The following is a 16,593-nucleotide window of genomic DNA, read 5'->3' on the forward strand; positions in this document are numbered from 1 at the left end:
CCCACCCGCCCGACTTCATACCCACCTCATACCCCGTCTATATATCTTTAAAAGCAAAATTATATACTTCTATACTATTTTATAAAATAATTACTTGAAATAAAATATTAATTATAATACTTTGTACTATACTTTTTTTTTTTTGAATAATACTTTGTACTATACTTGTATTATAAATAAAAAAGTGTGTAATTTTAAGAATTTATTTTTATTATTATAATCCGTAGTAATTATGTAGGATTGTGTATTTGAGAGACGAAGATAAGGTGGGTCTTGGGTGGGTATTACGTGGGTCTTTGGTGGGGATAAGGTGGGGATGAATATCCAAGTGGGGGGGGGGAGGCGTGGATGGTTTTGGAGTTGTACCCGCCAGGGCGGAGATGGGGATGAATATTGAACCCGCCAAGGGGATGGGAATGAAAATATTAGGTGGGGATGGGAAGACCAACATTCCCGCCCGTCCCATTGACATCCCTACTCCTAATGAGATATTGTCATATATACTCAAGTGTATGGTGCTCCCATACGTATTTTATTCTCATTTTGATAATTGTTTTTCATTTAACATCAAATAAATAGCAAAAAACAAACCTTGGGTTAGTTAGGTGCACGGTACACCTGCAGCTGAATATAAAAAAAAAAAAAGAATAAAAAAAAAAAAAATCAACTCCTAATTCAATACCAAAATATTAATACGAGAAAATATTCCCCCACTAGATCTTTAGTGTAAGTGAATGAACTCAACAAAGCAACAAAACTATAAAGTTTATTAAAAAAAAAAAAAAAAAAAAAAAAAAAAAAAAAAAAAAAACTAACCTAATTTTTTCCTACAAGTCTACGACAATGTCAATCAAAATTTCGCAATTTTGTAAGGCGCCCACCCGTAAACAGAGATTTGACGAAATTCTGTAACTCCCCCCCCCCCCCTATTTACTTAGGAATCCAAAAACATCATATTAATAGTACGGTGTATATAATTTAATTAAACTAATCCCAGAAATAATAAAAGAAAACAAAATAAGCTGCTTCATCACATCTCAATGGTAGCAGTGCAAAGTGATTTCTGCCAAAATCCAGTGAATACAAGCTTACAAACCCAGACTATTGATACCAATTTAATGCATGATTAGAGGCAAGGTTATGAATTTGATTATGGAAAAATGCTAAACAAAAAACGCAGCTGACTTTTAAAAACCCTAAACTTAACAAAGTTTTCTTCAAGCTAAGCTAACCGTCATAAGAAAGCTACACATAATGAAACAAGGTAACCCACTTTGTCCCTAACAGTAATAAAACAATAAAAACATTGACAAAACTCACCTTCATAGTAAGGATAATCAAAAGTAGTTTATTTATAAAGTGTAAACTGATTGGCATTATTTGAAAAACTCCTTAAAATGAATTAATTTGGGAGAAGCGTACAATCACATCACATCAATGGATTTTAACCAGTTTCATTGTAATATGAAATAAGCCATAATTGATTACTTCAACGAAAATTCAATTTAAATTTTAACCAACTTCAGCTTCTACAGTAGCACTCCATATTTTGCTTCAGATACTTTTAACCATTAATGCTCCATTTGTTATGACTGGAAAATTTTCCATTGTTTGATTGTTATTAAAGAGATGACAAACAATTTTTCCAAAGGTGGAGAACATTTCTCCAAAGAGTAGAAAATGTTCTTCTACAAAGAAAGTATGCCACATTTTTCTCCCATATTTTCCCCTTCCTATATACAGAGTAAATTTTCTTGTAAAAAAACAAAGAAAACAATATTTTTACAATTGTGTTTTCTCTTGGAAATTATTTTCAACGGAGAATCATTTTCCCAAACAGCTTAAAACAAACGAAGCCTAAACCAAATAAGCGGGATATGAAACTTTAAAACCAACAAACAGGTAAGAGTTCCAGAAATGTAAATCAAATTATTTCAAACAAAATACAGGTCCACAAACTTGTTCCATAGGGTTAACTCCAAACCAAGGTTTAAGTATGACTTATGAAATATGTTTAACTACAAAAAATAAACATGAAAAAAAAAATCCACAAAGCAAGCTAAATAAACCTGAAAACTTGACGACCCAGAACAAGTATTTCATATACACAAACTTCATGTCGACGCATTGCCACCTTGCCGAAGTAACCACAAATTTATAGAACTTGGACTAGGGCCACTAAACAAGCTACCTTTTTAACTTCCTACTTCTTGTTTTGTCACTGCCATCATGTTGTCATTGGTTGGGGGCGCCTGCATAAAATCATGTAAATTAGCTAACTAAAAACAAAAAATCAGACAAACCAAAATCACTTCGAAGATATTCCTGAGGGCTTCATCCTGTTCAACGAACCAGCAGATGCACCCAGCTATCAAAATACTCGGTAGAGAAGAACACCATTCACAGTACAACACTGCAGTAAACACCAAAAACATGGAATCCCATGAGGGAGAAACGTTTTCCAGAAAAGAAAATTGAAAAAGAATGGTTGGTCAACCAAAATCAGACCACACAACAGCCATCTTTCCAGAAATATGAACAGAATGATCATGTCACCATGCAGACTGTTTATTAAAGCTTATCCAAAATGAGCAGCCCAACGGAAGTTTGAATTTGGTTTTCAGGGGAGGCAAAGGAAACAATCCTCTTTCCATTTCTTACTGTTCGGGTTTTACATGAATCCCATTTGACAGCTTTTGTCGATATCACTAATTCCCAACAAGAGGGGAATTGACACCCTCACCTTAAAAGACCAACCCCACACCAGACACCATTGCTAGCTAAAAACACCAGAAGCAAACTGCTGAAGACATGAACAGTCTCCATTAGCCAATTTAAATCCCGAATCCTCTGACCGCGTAGCATCCCAATCAAAGCAGACACAAATTCTTTCATTTCTTTACCCCTGTATAATGGGGGCACAACCTACCCTCCATTAAGCCCCTGCAAAAACCTTACACCTCAACCCTCCATCAATCAAAATACCCTCAACACTCATCAATCAAAAAACGATGTTCGACAAACGACCCCAGGATCTGTTAAACTGCAACACAAAATTCCATTTCCCTAATCACCTACACAAAATCCCCTGTATTTATTGCTCCACTCCAAATCCCCAAACATAAATAGATCCAATTCTTCCACCATTACCTGATACTACCCCTATGCATCATCACCATGTCATAAACCACCAGATAAAAAGAGTAGATACCTGGACACGGTAACTTTACATAAACCAACACAAACATCAACCTATAGAACAGCCAGGAATTTTGTAATCCAACCTATAGTGGTTGAATTTGACCATTCAAGGTTCCAAAGCACAAATTTGTAACCCAGCCTATAGAACAACCGGGAATTTCAAATCTAAAAGCAATACTGAGATAGGAATAACCTTTGCTATGGTAGAAATTGAATTTGGTAGTTAAATTAAGGAAGGACATACTAGAAATTAAAAGAGATATAAATGAAGGTAAAACATATTGATGAATAAAAACTTATGAGATTCTACTCCTTTAGCTCCCATTCCCTTTCCCTTGGTGAAACAAATGGTACTACTCACCAAGAATTAAGCACTTCGGAATAATATGAAAGCTAAAGATTTGAGACTTCTGAGTACAACAAGAAAAGACATTCGAAAACGAATAAAGGAAAGATAATGGATAGAGGAGAAGGCCGGGAAACAAGGGAGCATAACAAGTGCAGCTTATCAACAGAATAAAGCAAAGGACTGTCAACAAAAAAAAGCCAGATACTAAAAATCCGCTAAAGGGAGGGAGTTTAGGTGAGCCAGATCAGTACATGATCAGATTCTGGAATAAGGTTATGAAAATGATAGGATATTGGGTCTGCAGCAGTGTGGCCACAAATGATCAGACACATCAAGAAGGCCTAATACAACAAAAAGAAGTCTTGTTTATTGAATTGATTTATATCTAAATTCATCACGTACAATAGTTGCAAAGAGTTTAATCATTGCCATGGAGTTTGATTTAAAATCACTCCAACATATTTCCACAATCAATACATCATCATCACTTAATCCAAATAGCTCAGTCAGTATTACTAATTTACAATGTCAGCATTTTACTAAAAAAATAATAAACATAAGTTCAAGAAAATGACGAGAATGTCAACATCTTAATAATAAATAATAAACATAAATTCAAGAAAATGATGGGAATACTTCAGAGGCAATATAATTCAGTAGACAACTGAGGGCAAATAATAAGAAGAATTTTCCATCATGATCAGTAAAACAAGTTCAGAGGGTTCGTCATGTGGAGTTCAAAAAAAAAATTATTATTTTTTATCACAAGACTCACAACAAGAACATATTTCATGAATGATGTAAACAAAGAATTGTTTAAGAAATTTGATATTAAAATAGGATCACAATATAGGACGAGAATTCCCAACATGGGTAATCAAAAGGGCATGTATACATTTTATACACTGGGGCCAAGAGTTGAACTTAAAATTGGACATTAAGTTTCAGACGCACATGCATACAGGTGCATAAGTGTTTCCCATACTTGGACACTAACTGATACACAATGATAATATCACCTCAGAGAAATCAAGAATAATAACAAATAATGATAACAGACAGAACATTATTTATAAAACAAACATATCCTGATAACAGCAGCCGCTGATGCCTAAGACTTTCGCTAAAGACATGCAAAAAGAAAAGTACATGAAGATAAACGAAAAGGAGAGAAAAAAACCAATAATTACCTTGAAGCTGAGTTCACTAATCGTAGACCTCAACAACGTATCTCCAACAATTAGTCTCAACTCCTTTACAAAATCCTCTCGAGAAATTATCTTGTTCTGATACAACACAAACGATTGAGGAAAAAAACCAACAAAACACAAGCATAGAGATTGAAAAGGGTGACCAAAACAATCCATACCCTGAATAGCTCATAATAAGCAAGCAACAACTTCATTTTATTTCGCGGAACTTGCTTTGAAATTGCTTCAAATAACATCGGAAACGGCATCCAAGGGGATTTAGGAAATGAACTCACACTTCCACTTTTTTCTTTACTTCCATCACTTGTCAAATTCGACACATGATCATTTGCCTGAAAATGTATGGTAATAGAGTTATTTAAGGAACACACATCGTTGATTACAATTGTGCGACTCAATCTACACAAACCATAATCAATAAGCTCAATATTAATACAATGTGCAAAAACTTCAACCAAAGGAAGTCTTCTAAATTGTTCTATAACCATTAAACGTATGAGATGTCACAGTTGGTGTCAGCTTTCGAGACCAAAAATTTGAAATTGTTTGGAAAATGGCTTTTTTACAGGCTTTTAAATTTGGTCAAACAGATTACAAAAATACTCCCTTTTTTTTAAAATAGTACTCCCTTTGTTTTTTTTTTATTATTTGCATCACTTGAGAATGCACGAATTTTTAAGAGAATAATATATTATTGTGAGAGGATGAATAAATTATTATAGTAAAAGTAAGATAGGGACCATGAAAGAGAAATAAGCGAGAGAGAATAGATATTTTTATTATTTAAGTGGGGACCATGGAAGAGAGAGAAACGATAAAATAAATTTTTTTTTTTTTACGGCAACAATAAAATAATTTTAGTGGGGTTTAAAGTGAGAGAGAAATGATAAAATGTTACCAAATATAGAAGTGATGCATTTAAAAAAAAACACCCATAAAAAAAAGTGATGCAAATAGAAAAAAAATAAATAAAAAAAAATGTTTCCGGGATAAAATGTATTAGAATTTGTATTTTAATTTAACAATTATTTAAAAATTACACATATAACCGAGCATGACAGTTCCATGTCTGGTTCTCAAATTCCAGTCAAGGGATTCCAAGTAGTTCAGCAAGGGATGATTAAGGTTGTCAGGACTCAGTAACCAGCTTTCTACTTTTCTGGATTATCTCTGTAAACCGAAGGGTTGTTTTTCCACAAGTGCTCCCCAACCAGGCCACCCCCTGTTATTATTATTAATTTTTATCTAAAATCCAAATGCTTGCAATTTGATTTTTGTCAGGCAATGGAATTGCAGGGTTCTTTGTTTTCTGTCATGTTGCTATTGCATATTTAGTTTAAGAAATCAAAAGGATGTTCGTCCAGGAATCCAGTCTGCTTACTGGCAAAAGCATTTCAGTTTAGGCAATGGAATTGAATAATTCATTTTGGCATGTCAATGTGAATTGGTTCGGTAATCAGGAGGATGTTTGTGTAGAAGAGTCTGGTCTTTACTGTTAAAACAGTTTTAAAACTGATTCTATTTATCCCAACATAATTTTATAAATTGTGCCATATTATTTTTGCATTTCATTGAAGCCTATAATAATTATATTAGCCTATATCATATGTATTAGCCATATATTGAGGTTTGTTAAATTAAAGTGTACTTAAGCAAATAATTGCTAATTTTAAAAATTAGCACAATTCAACTCGAGACCTTTTTGTATGCATTTGTTAAGCGCTAAATTTCTTAAATTCTGTAATGAAAATGGCTCTCACAATTTTATATTAAGATAGTTCACATTAATTTTAATCTCACGACATCTCAATATATGCGAAATTAGGAATCAATTTAAAGGTCACATGTGGGAATCGGGTCAAAGGTCAGCAATGGATGATTGTGGATGTCAGAATTCACTCAGCTTTCTATTTTTCTGGATTAACTGATGGGTTTTCTTCCCACAAGTGCTAAGTTGAATTGAGATCTATCCAAGATTGTTATGGTGAATCAGAAGATTAGAATGTTTTGTCTATGCCTTGTGTGATTGTGATATTGATAGACAGATTAGTGAAATGGTAGATTGGTGGGATCAGATGAAGCAAGTAGACATTTAATGATATAATTATGAAAATTTGGAATCAGTTTCAAGGCTTGTGGGAAATAGGCTGAAGTTTAGTAAAGGAAGATTGTGGATGTCAGAATTCATTATTAAGCTTTGTTATTCTTTTTTTTTGGGATGTCAGAACTCAAAATTCATTATTTCATTAGCAAGCTTTTGATTTTGTTTTTTTTTTTTTTTTTTTTTTTGGGTAACTGAAGGGTTGTATTCCATAAGTGATTAGTTGAATTGTGCTTTATCCATGATTGTTGTGGTATATCAGAAGCTTAGACAGACTATTCTTTCTTTTTTGTATGGCTTTTGTGATTGTGAAATTGGAAAGCAGATTAGTGAATTAGTAGATTGATTGGCATCATAAATGCAGCAGGCAGAAGTTTAACGGTATACCAATTTACCAATCTACTATTTTGCAGATCTGTATACCAATTTCACAATCACAGGACCTGAACAGCACTCCTCTTTCTCAGCAACGAATGAAACCTCTAGATCACCCATCTTTGCAAAATCACAATGCTAGATAGAGTTTTGTTATAATCACTTTAAATAATCAACTTAACTCATGCACAAACAAAAAACAAATGCAATGCGAGCAAATATGTATGTAATCCATTCCACTTTATGAAATTTCTCTACAACCAACTATATTTTTCTTGCATAACCAAAAGTCTGCATAAGATATTTTAAAGCACATATTATATGTAGCTAAAAAATGTCTAATCAGAAAATGACTGTAGCAATTACACTGTACAGGTCACAGAAGATCAGCAAACTTATCATGTCAGCTACAGCATCACACTAAAATACACATAAGATATTTTAAAGCACACATAATATGCGAATAAAACATATCTAATCAGAAAAAATGACAGTGGTGATTACTGTACAGGTCACAGAAGATCGGCAAACTTACAATGTCAGCTACAATCTCCATTTTGCACTGCTTCATAAAGCTTTGATGACCGATCTTGACACTTACACTATCAAGGTTGCCATCATTCTTCAATAGTTGACCTGCAATATTCATTTTCTAGTTCTCAAGCAAAAATAAAGAAATCCAAGTGCACAAATAAAATAAAGTGCAAAGGCATGGGTATGAATTGATCATGTCATTCCAACAAAAATTTTCCTCGAGTATATTAAATAGCGCTTGAAGCATGGACAAAATCTAACATGAAACTCTTGCCCGAGGAGAAAATCGGAGTACAAATTACTTGGCAATTTGACTTGTACCCTAACTTCATAGAGACAGAGAGAGAGAGAGAGAGAGAGAGAGAGAGAGAGAGAGAGATGGAAAATACAAAATCTTTGAGTGTATAGGCATAGGCATAAAATATCACCTTTATTATTAGCAGGGACCTTGAAACTAACAACATACTCAGGGTATATATGAGTATTGATATTCATGCTCCACACAATATAATGTCGTGGATTTTCAGGATCATCAACTCCACTGTCAAAGCTCTCGCTACTAGGGTGGAATTGCTTGGATCCGGGATGAACTACCTCCATATTTCCCAAGATGACACGACAAAGAACCATATGTTGCACTCCATTTTCGTCAATATCACAATAATTTGCACTGTAAACAAGACACTATCTTTAAAAACCACTGGCATTTGGTTGCAAAATATATGGCTGGCAGCAATCCAAATAATCACAAGGGTTGGGCAGAGATCAGAAAAACATGCAACAATTTTAGCAGAAGCACAAAATACTTTGTTGATAAGCATGCATATACTTAAACATGCTGGGACACATGTGAGAATAATCTTGGCACAGTTGATTTGCATTATTGTCAACTTATCAAGCATGTTTATTTTCAATTGTAAACAAACTCAAACAAACCTGTCCTATTCTATTGTTTCACAATTCTCATCACATTAATTTCACATGTCAAATTTGAAATTTATTACATTAATTTTTCTTTTTACATTCTAAGACTTAAATTTATTGCTCAAATTCACTAATCCCTTTTAAAGTCTCAAATCGTTAATATTATCATGCAAGTTTTGCATCACACTTTTTTAAAGAAGAAAAACTAATATCTACATTTAAATTCAATTTACGAAAAAAATCTTAATTTAAAAATCATCATAGCAAAGTTAAAAAATGTTAACTTATATAACCTGATTTAAAAAACACCAACCTGTGCACGCAAGGGATAAATTCTACGGATTACTATACTAGTTAAAAAACACAAGACCATAATTCATGCTTGTCTAGACTGACTGCAAACCACCTGATGTAAAAATACACAAGATACATATCAGCATCAAAATTAAAGATGCAGTCACCATATATACATACAGATGGAAAAACAATGGGGTCTGCCAAAGTTGAAGGCATCCAATTTGGCAACCGAAAATCTACAATAAAATGTGCTAAAAGGTGAAAAAGTGCAGAAGCCCAGGATTAGCCTTAGTCATATGACAAATAACATGCATACAAGGATCCAAATATGGTCAAAAAGGCATTGTCTGCAAAAACATCAGATCCCTTAAAAACCAAAGAACCAGAGTCAGAAAGATTTGAATTTGGGCAAACCTGATAATATCTTGCAGTCAAGAATCTCAAGATGATCCTTACTCTACAAAGACAACTACAAATTGCTTGTAAAAGCAGAAGCTTTGAAGTTCATGATAGACATGATCAGCCTTATAACTTTACTTCCAGAAGATGACAATGAAAGCCCTAAAAGTGCAAAAAGAAGATCGATGCTCACTTAAAGAACCTTGCACAGGTCTACTTAATACACAGTATAACCAAGATCCTTGAGATAATTTGCTATTCTCATTCTCATTCCAAATTCATAGCAGATGAGATTTGTATGGTACTCGAGCTAGAACAAAATTGGCAAACAAGACCCTTTAGATGTCACTTTCTAGCTCTAGAAGGTAGAACATATAATCTATTTTCTCCAATAGATTAGCCTAGATGACTATTCTGCATATAACTGCCATATTCGCATGAAATAATTTACTCCTAAAGCAGAAGTTTATGCAACATGAGTAGCACTAACAATCATCCTGTGCCTCAAAGATCATACCCTCACAATAAACTGATTGTAAACAAACAACACAGCAGAAACACACACATGTATGCACACTGGATTATTTAAGTTAAGGAAAACTTCATTGTACATAAGATGGCAGCGAACCATGAGTATTGACATTCAAATAAGATAACATTCTAAGCAAACCTATTATTCACATTCTTCATTTGGCATTAAAAACACTTCTCTTTAGCAATCATTAAACATGTCTGGTTGAACATGCATAACTAGGCCCAATGGTCTATCACAACTTTCTAGTAATGGGACATGTATATGATAAAGCATTTAAAAAACAATATGTGAACAGGTGCAAGTATGAGCAAAAGCATATAAATTACTGAGGTGTGTGTGTGTTTGAGTGCACGCGCACACGTGTGCACATGCCTAGATGCAAGCAAGAATGCACGCCTAATATAATTTAATACAATAAATTATAAAAACTGAAGACATAAATTATAACCTGGCATCAGCACAGTTTTCAGCTGTGAGATGAACACCAATGCCATATATGGACTTGGTTTGTTGAAATCCATAATGCCCAAGTCCGTAAGTCATAATTCCAGGCGATGCTTCTTTAGTAGATGCAAGCCATGCATAGCAAACATTTGGATTACCACGGTACTTTTTCGTTATCTCAACCTGCTTCAAGAAAAGCTCCAACCGACCTTGGCACATAGCAGCTGAGTTGGGACATATTCCTACAACATTTGGACTACCAGCAGAATCCATGCCCTTTAGAAACATTTCTTTCACAGCATCAGAATTCAAATCAGACTTCACTTCTTTATCAACGTCAGCATCCAAATTATTCTCAACATGTTGATTTTCTCCAACATCTTCATTCATCCTCACATCAGACACCTTATCGCAGCTATCCTCAATTTCAGCATTCTGACCAACTTTTAATCGTTTGACAACAGGACTTGATTCACCGCAATGTTCAATATATTGTGAATCACCAACCCCATTTACTTCAATTTCAATCTGCAGCTTAATCTCTTGGGTGTCCTGTATCCCATCTCTGTGGATCTCTGGTTGGAAAAGCCCATGCTGATCATTGACATCAACATTAACTTCCGGAAAGAAACAGCATCCATTTTCATCAATCCATGCAATGGACTGTTCCAAAGAAGTTTTCAAATTGAGTTGCACCATATGCACGAAATCAAGCAGAAGATGGTAACTCTTGAATTTCAATTCAACAGCACCCTTTTTAAACTCAAAATCTTTTTTAACCAAGCCAACAACTTCGGAATCATGATCAACCCATTCTCCATTCTGGAAAAACATCAAACGTTTGGGCAGCCCACTTTTCATAAAATTTGCGTAATAACGAAGCAAGGATCTACGAGAACCAAGTTTACAGCTCCTGCACTTGGCCTTGCAGACATCAGGTTTCTTTCGCTTGCCAAGCTTAGATGACTTCAAAGTAGAGAGGGGAATGGCATTACGAGCCAAATACGTAGCAAACTTAGCAGCTCTCTTCCTCTTCAAGTCAACAACAACTCTACGACTACTATCCAATACCTTTGCGTATTTTCCTTCCATTGGTATATAGTGGATCAATCCCTGTAAACAAACCTAAATCAACAGTTTTGACTCGTATGTACAGATCAAGAACGCAGCACAGGTGCCATAATATACAAGTGATCAACCCTGTGAGAAGCAGGCTTTCACACATTATGTTTAGCACAAAAAATTAATATGTAGAGCAATTGCATAAAAGAAAAAGTCAGTATAAGTTACGGAAAATAATAGGGTCACAAGCCACATACAAAAAGAGTGGTAAGGAAAGCAAAATTTCCAATAGTAATAATGACCAATTGGCACATACCTGAGAGCAACTGAACTGGATTCCATTTATTATGAAAAAACCTTTAAAAAAAGATATAGTACCTAAAAACAATGAACAGATTAGAGAAGAAAAGACATATGATGCAAAAGTAATGCACAAATAAACCAGCATCAACACCTTCCAATATTATTCAGTTCAAACACAAAAATAGACCACACAGCCAGTATACAGTAAAACATCAAAGTTACTCAACACCCAATAAGCTGGATAAATAACATTTTCTACTCCTGTCTTTCAAATATTCCACAGGAGATTAATGTGTTTCATAAAATAATACTTTCTTTCTCCTTTTTATTTAATAGCAACAATTGGAATTCTGCAATTTCACACACTCCTTTAATTTATTTATTTATTTTATACGTTTAAAAAAACATAGCCATGTGGGATCTTGTTAGATTTGTCATAAAATATACTTTCATAATAGCAAGTTTTTATATTTTTTTCTAAAATACAACTTAAGATATTTCAGTTGCAAAATGTGCATTGCAAGCGTAAAATCCCCAATGTTATGAGTAAAAAAAAAGAAGTATATTCAGTAATAGAAGTTGCTTTTCTGAACAATTTATCAGAAATATATCATACAAGAGTTGAATTCAAACAATAAAAATGAAAGATTCGACAGTTGATGAAAATAAATATTAGGGTAAAGTGGCATAAAAAACCCAAATCTATTGACTTATAAATTAATCCATGAAATTTATTGCACAAATCCGATAACCTAGAAATTCTACTAAGTCAAAGGGTCAAACCAAAGGAGCTAATAAAACAATTTAACAAATAACACACAAGAACTACAAGACTAACACTCTCTTCATACAAGAAAATTGATCTCCAAACTTATTTTTCCACAACCAAACTCTTGCATTATTGAAAACACCAATTTAGTAAAGTCAAGATAACATAATAATTGCGAGAGGATTAAAAATCAACAATACCTATATTACACAGAGATGACGCTAACTTTCATACAATATAGACAGGTAAATTTCACAATTGCTACCAGTCACCAGCAAATCTTACTGTCGTCCCATTGGAATATCCCAGCCACTTGACAGATGTACTTGTGGATTATCTACTTAACATAACCTGTCAGCTTCAAACCATATTAGAAAACAAGAAAACAGGGGTGGTAGAAGAGGAGCACATGTCATTGCACAACAGTTAAAGTCATATGAACCTTACATGTCATTGATGTCAAATACAAAACATATCAAACAAATAAATTATTTTCACATAAAGATAAAAAATAAATAAAATACTTTATAAAATACACACAACCACCACCACCACCACCACCACCAACAACAACAACAACAACAACAACAACATAATCATAATCATAATCATCATCATCATCATCATAATAATAATAATAATAATATCATCCCTGAAGGCTTAAACACTTTGGATAATCCGAGACAGTTAAGCATACAACTTGCAGACACAATAACAGCAAATATTTATTAAAACCAGGAAAGAAACATAATTAATCTATCTAATCAATGGTTCAACTGAGACAATAAAAAAATTACTGTTTAAAAAGTCCGCAAATCACTCACCAAAAGGACATAAATTGGACAGGATGGCACAGCAGACAATAAATTTTACAATCACAAGGAGCAAAATGTTTCATATATGTTACTTTACAAGAAACAAAGCCACCACCTTTGCCTATATATTTAAAATCTAATATAGTAGCGTCAAACAATTCAGACAAATACATAGTCATTGTAAAAAAGAATATTTTTATATAAAAAATCGCTATACTTATCCAATTAAAGGTCTTTGAGAAAACAACAAAGGAAAACTATTTTCAATTACTACGCGATTACTAAATTTCCCCAATTCCTCCAATTTCTCTCCCTACCAAATACTTCAATGGGGACGCTCAACTACAAAAGTAGTTACAAATACTTCACTCAAAAAATCTCAAGTGATAAAAGGCTTTAATTGACCATCCTCCTCGACTCTGACGAAATATATTCAATATGTTCCACTTTGTTGGCAATAGTATTTTTTGCTTGAATCCTACTAAATACAATTCGGTTAGTACAAAATTCTAATCAAGGTTATTTAATTATGCCCAAGTACAAATTCTTTCAACCTTCATCCGAATTAAATTATATATCTATATCTATCTATACTAATATTTTAAATTGAGTGCTTATCCTACCATGAAGCCATGTGTCCCTTCCAAACTCTTTTAATCTCTATTTTTTAATATATTTTTTATAACCACAATGCATGTCCATGTATTTTTTAAAAAAAAAAAATCTACATAATCACATCTTCTAAATTCTATTTATTTTGTTTCACGACTCAATTCTCAATTTCAACTAACTCAAAAATTTGTCCTCTATGATGTTTCAAAATTTTCAATTTACATTGACAACCATTAATTTTTTTTTTTTTTTTTTTTTTGTTCTTAAATCATATTCCTTTCTCTTTTATTTTTTTTTTTTGCATTGATCTTTTTTAAAGGTTGCATGATAACTTTTTAAGTTCATTGATTGCTTTATATCTTCATCTTCTTTAAACCAATTGATAATTACTGTTTATACAATGTAGGTAAAACTTACTATGATTTTTTTAATTATATGAAAATGCTATGTAAATTTTTTGACTTAATTTAAGTTATTTACAATTTTAGATAAATGTCTAAAATTTAAATAGCATTTTAGCAAAATATAAAATAATGTAGTATAATGTATAGTTATAAAAACTAAAAAAAAAAAATAAAAATCAACACGAGCATTCCATGAGGCAAATACTAGTTTTATTTCAAACAGTCATTACATAGTTTGACCCAAAACTAGTGGGGTTGTTATAAGCCTTGTAAGATTGCCAATCCACCCAGCCGCCAAGAATAAAGCATAATTTTGAACCCTCAAAGACTCTGATGGAGCAACTGCTATTACCAAGTTATCTCAAAGTTATGTTACCCTTTCCTGGCCACTGAGTAAGCTAATACTAACTCTAATATGAAACAATGTGGCTTTTACTAATATCATTTATTCATTCAATTGACTGTATTCAAATTCCTAGAAGTTCAATTAAGATTATAGTGAAGATACATGAACTAGAAACTCATATTCTCGTACTTAAATTTAGCACTTAAACATCAACCCTGATATAATTCCTCTAATATACAAATCCAATTATCAACCACGACAGCCGAAAACTAAAGATAGCAAAGGATCTTAAGTCTAAAACATTTCCATACGAAATTATTCAATTTTCCAAACTCAAAATCTACCCCCCAAATATTCTGAATGTTTTACCTAACAAAAACATAAGTCTGCCATCATTTCAATCAAAACATCAATTCAGATACTCCATATATGTTAATTCAATAATCAACCAAACAACGTATATAATTTTTCAAAACAACAATCAAAAATTCACAAAACTCAAACGTCAACCCATAAACCTAAATTATACCAAAAAAAATCAAATAAACCCCAAAAAACACAATTTAACATAAAAAATAACCAATTAAATTACTAGATCTACTACTCAACACCTCAAAAAAAACGACCAAAACAACCACAAACACAATCAAAACAAAAATCACAAAATTCAAAAAACCTAATCATAAAACCTAATTCACAAAAAAAACAATCAAATCAAACAAAAAACGCGAATTATAACGATCATAAAGCAGAAGAATCATACCAAAAATCGATGAAATTTGATGATGAAAGTTCCGGCGCTAAGAATTATCCACCCTAAACTGCAAAAAGAGGAGAGAGAAAGTAGCGCAAGAGAGAGGAGAGAGAAAGTAGAAAGATAAAAAGGAATTTAATAGGACTTTAACGGCGTAGGTCGGCGTATTGTTGAAGACTTAACGTTGCAGTAAACGCCGTTTATTTATTATTACTTGGAGCAAACGCAAAAGGAGTTAGAATTTTTTGGTAGGGTTACAAGGCGGTGATGTATTGAGGAAGTTGGGGTATTGATTGACTTTTCTAGGGTTGGATTTAATTGGTCTGTGATGGGTGGGATGTGACAGGTTGAGGAGAGAGAAAGTAGGTCGGTTTATTGCATTGTTTTGGACCTTAGGACTGGGAAAATACGGTTTTTGACAAGTATGGAAGGTCAGGGTTCAGGGAGTTTTCTGGAATTTTGCTGTTTGGTTTGACCGTTTGATTGATGGTGGTGCCACTTGAGGGTATCTGGGTCGATTTACTTGGGTTATTTACTATAACCGGGATTATTAAAGGCCGGGTTAAGTTATTGTTTTTAAGTGTCGTCGATTAGGTTAATGGAATAGATCTGGTTGGGTCAAGTTTGATTCAAACTTAGAAAATTGACTTAAACATAATAAACTGAGTTAGAGGAAGGGTTTTTGCTGGAATTTTGCTATTTTATTTGAGTGATAAGTAGTAACAATGGTGTCACGTATGGGTATCTAGGTTAAATGGCTTATGTCATTTACGATAGGGAATCAATAAACGAGTTGGTCAGTTTTTATCTAGGAGTGTCTTGGTTTAGGTTAATATATTAGATTGGGCTGCCCGAGGCCAAACTCTAGAAATTTGACTTCATTTGAATTACCGATATAATATAAGTAGTCAATATCAGAATCTTTTGAAGTTAAATAGGGAAGGAATTGAACTATCAATCATAGAAAGTTAATTGACAATAGACTTAAAAAGGTATCAAACCCTAACCTTGCCTGTAACGGACGACGACTAGAATCAAGTCTGACTTTAGTTTCATATTAAATTTATTTACCAAATCCGAACATATAGAGTAAATGGTTGTTCGACTAATGAATAGTAATGATGTTGCCTCACGTGGCATGGGTAGCCATGTCTTTTC

General features: G+C 33.2%; 1 protein-coding gene across 4 annotated transcripts; it reads right to left on the bottom strand.

Moving 5' to 3' along the window:
* Positions 1–1,907: 1,907 nt before the first annotated feature.
* On the bottom strand, positions 1,908–15,583 carry LOC110683784 (inactive poly [ADP-ribose] polymerase RCD1-like). 4 transcript variants are annotated; one of them, XM_021860196.1, is made up of 9 exons: positions 15,445–15,583; positions 12,705–12,855; positions 11,749–11,810; positions 10,375–11,483; positions 8,200–8,441; positions 7,773–7,873; positions 4,920–5,093; positions 4,741–4,836; positions 1,908–2,252 (listed from the first exon to the last, which is right to left on the bottom strand). In XM_021860196.1, exons 4-9 carry the CDS (start codon positions 11,460–11,462, stop codon positions 2,196–2,198), a joined length of 1,758 nt encoding a protein of 585 aa, XP_021715888.1. In that variant the 5' UTR covers positions 11,463–11,483; positions 11,749–11,810; positions 12,705–12,855; positions 15,445–15,583; the 3' UTR covers positions 1,908–2,195. The 4 variants fall into 4 exon arrangements, with proteins under 4 accessions (XP_021715888.1, XP_021715886.1, XP_021715887.1 ...); XM_021860194.1 differs by having other exon boundaries at positions 10,375–11,570; XM_021860195.1 differs by having other exon boundaries at positions 10,375–11,570; positions 12,705–12,862; positions 15,445–15,572.
* Between the last annotated feature and the right edge of the window lie 1,010 nt (positions 15,584–16,593).

Source organism: Chenopodium quinoa, unplaced genomic scaffold (assembly GCF_001683475.1).
Source record: "Chenopodium quinoa cultivar QQ74 unplaced genomic scaffold, ASM168347v1, whole genome shotgun sequence".
Taxonomy (NCBI): domain Eukaryota; kingdom Viridiplantae; phylum Streptophyta; class Magnoliopsida; order Caryophyllales; family Amaranthaceae; genus Chenopodium; species Chenopodium quinoa.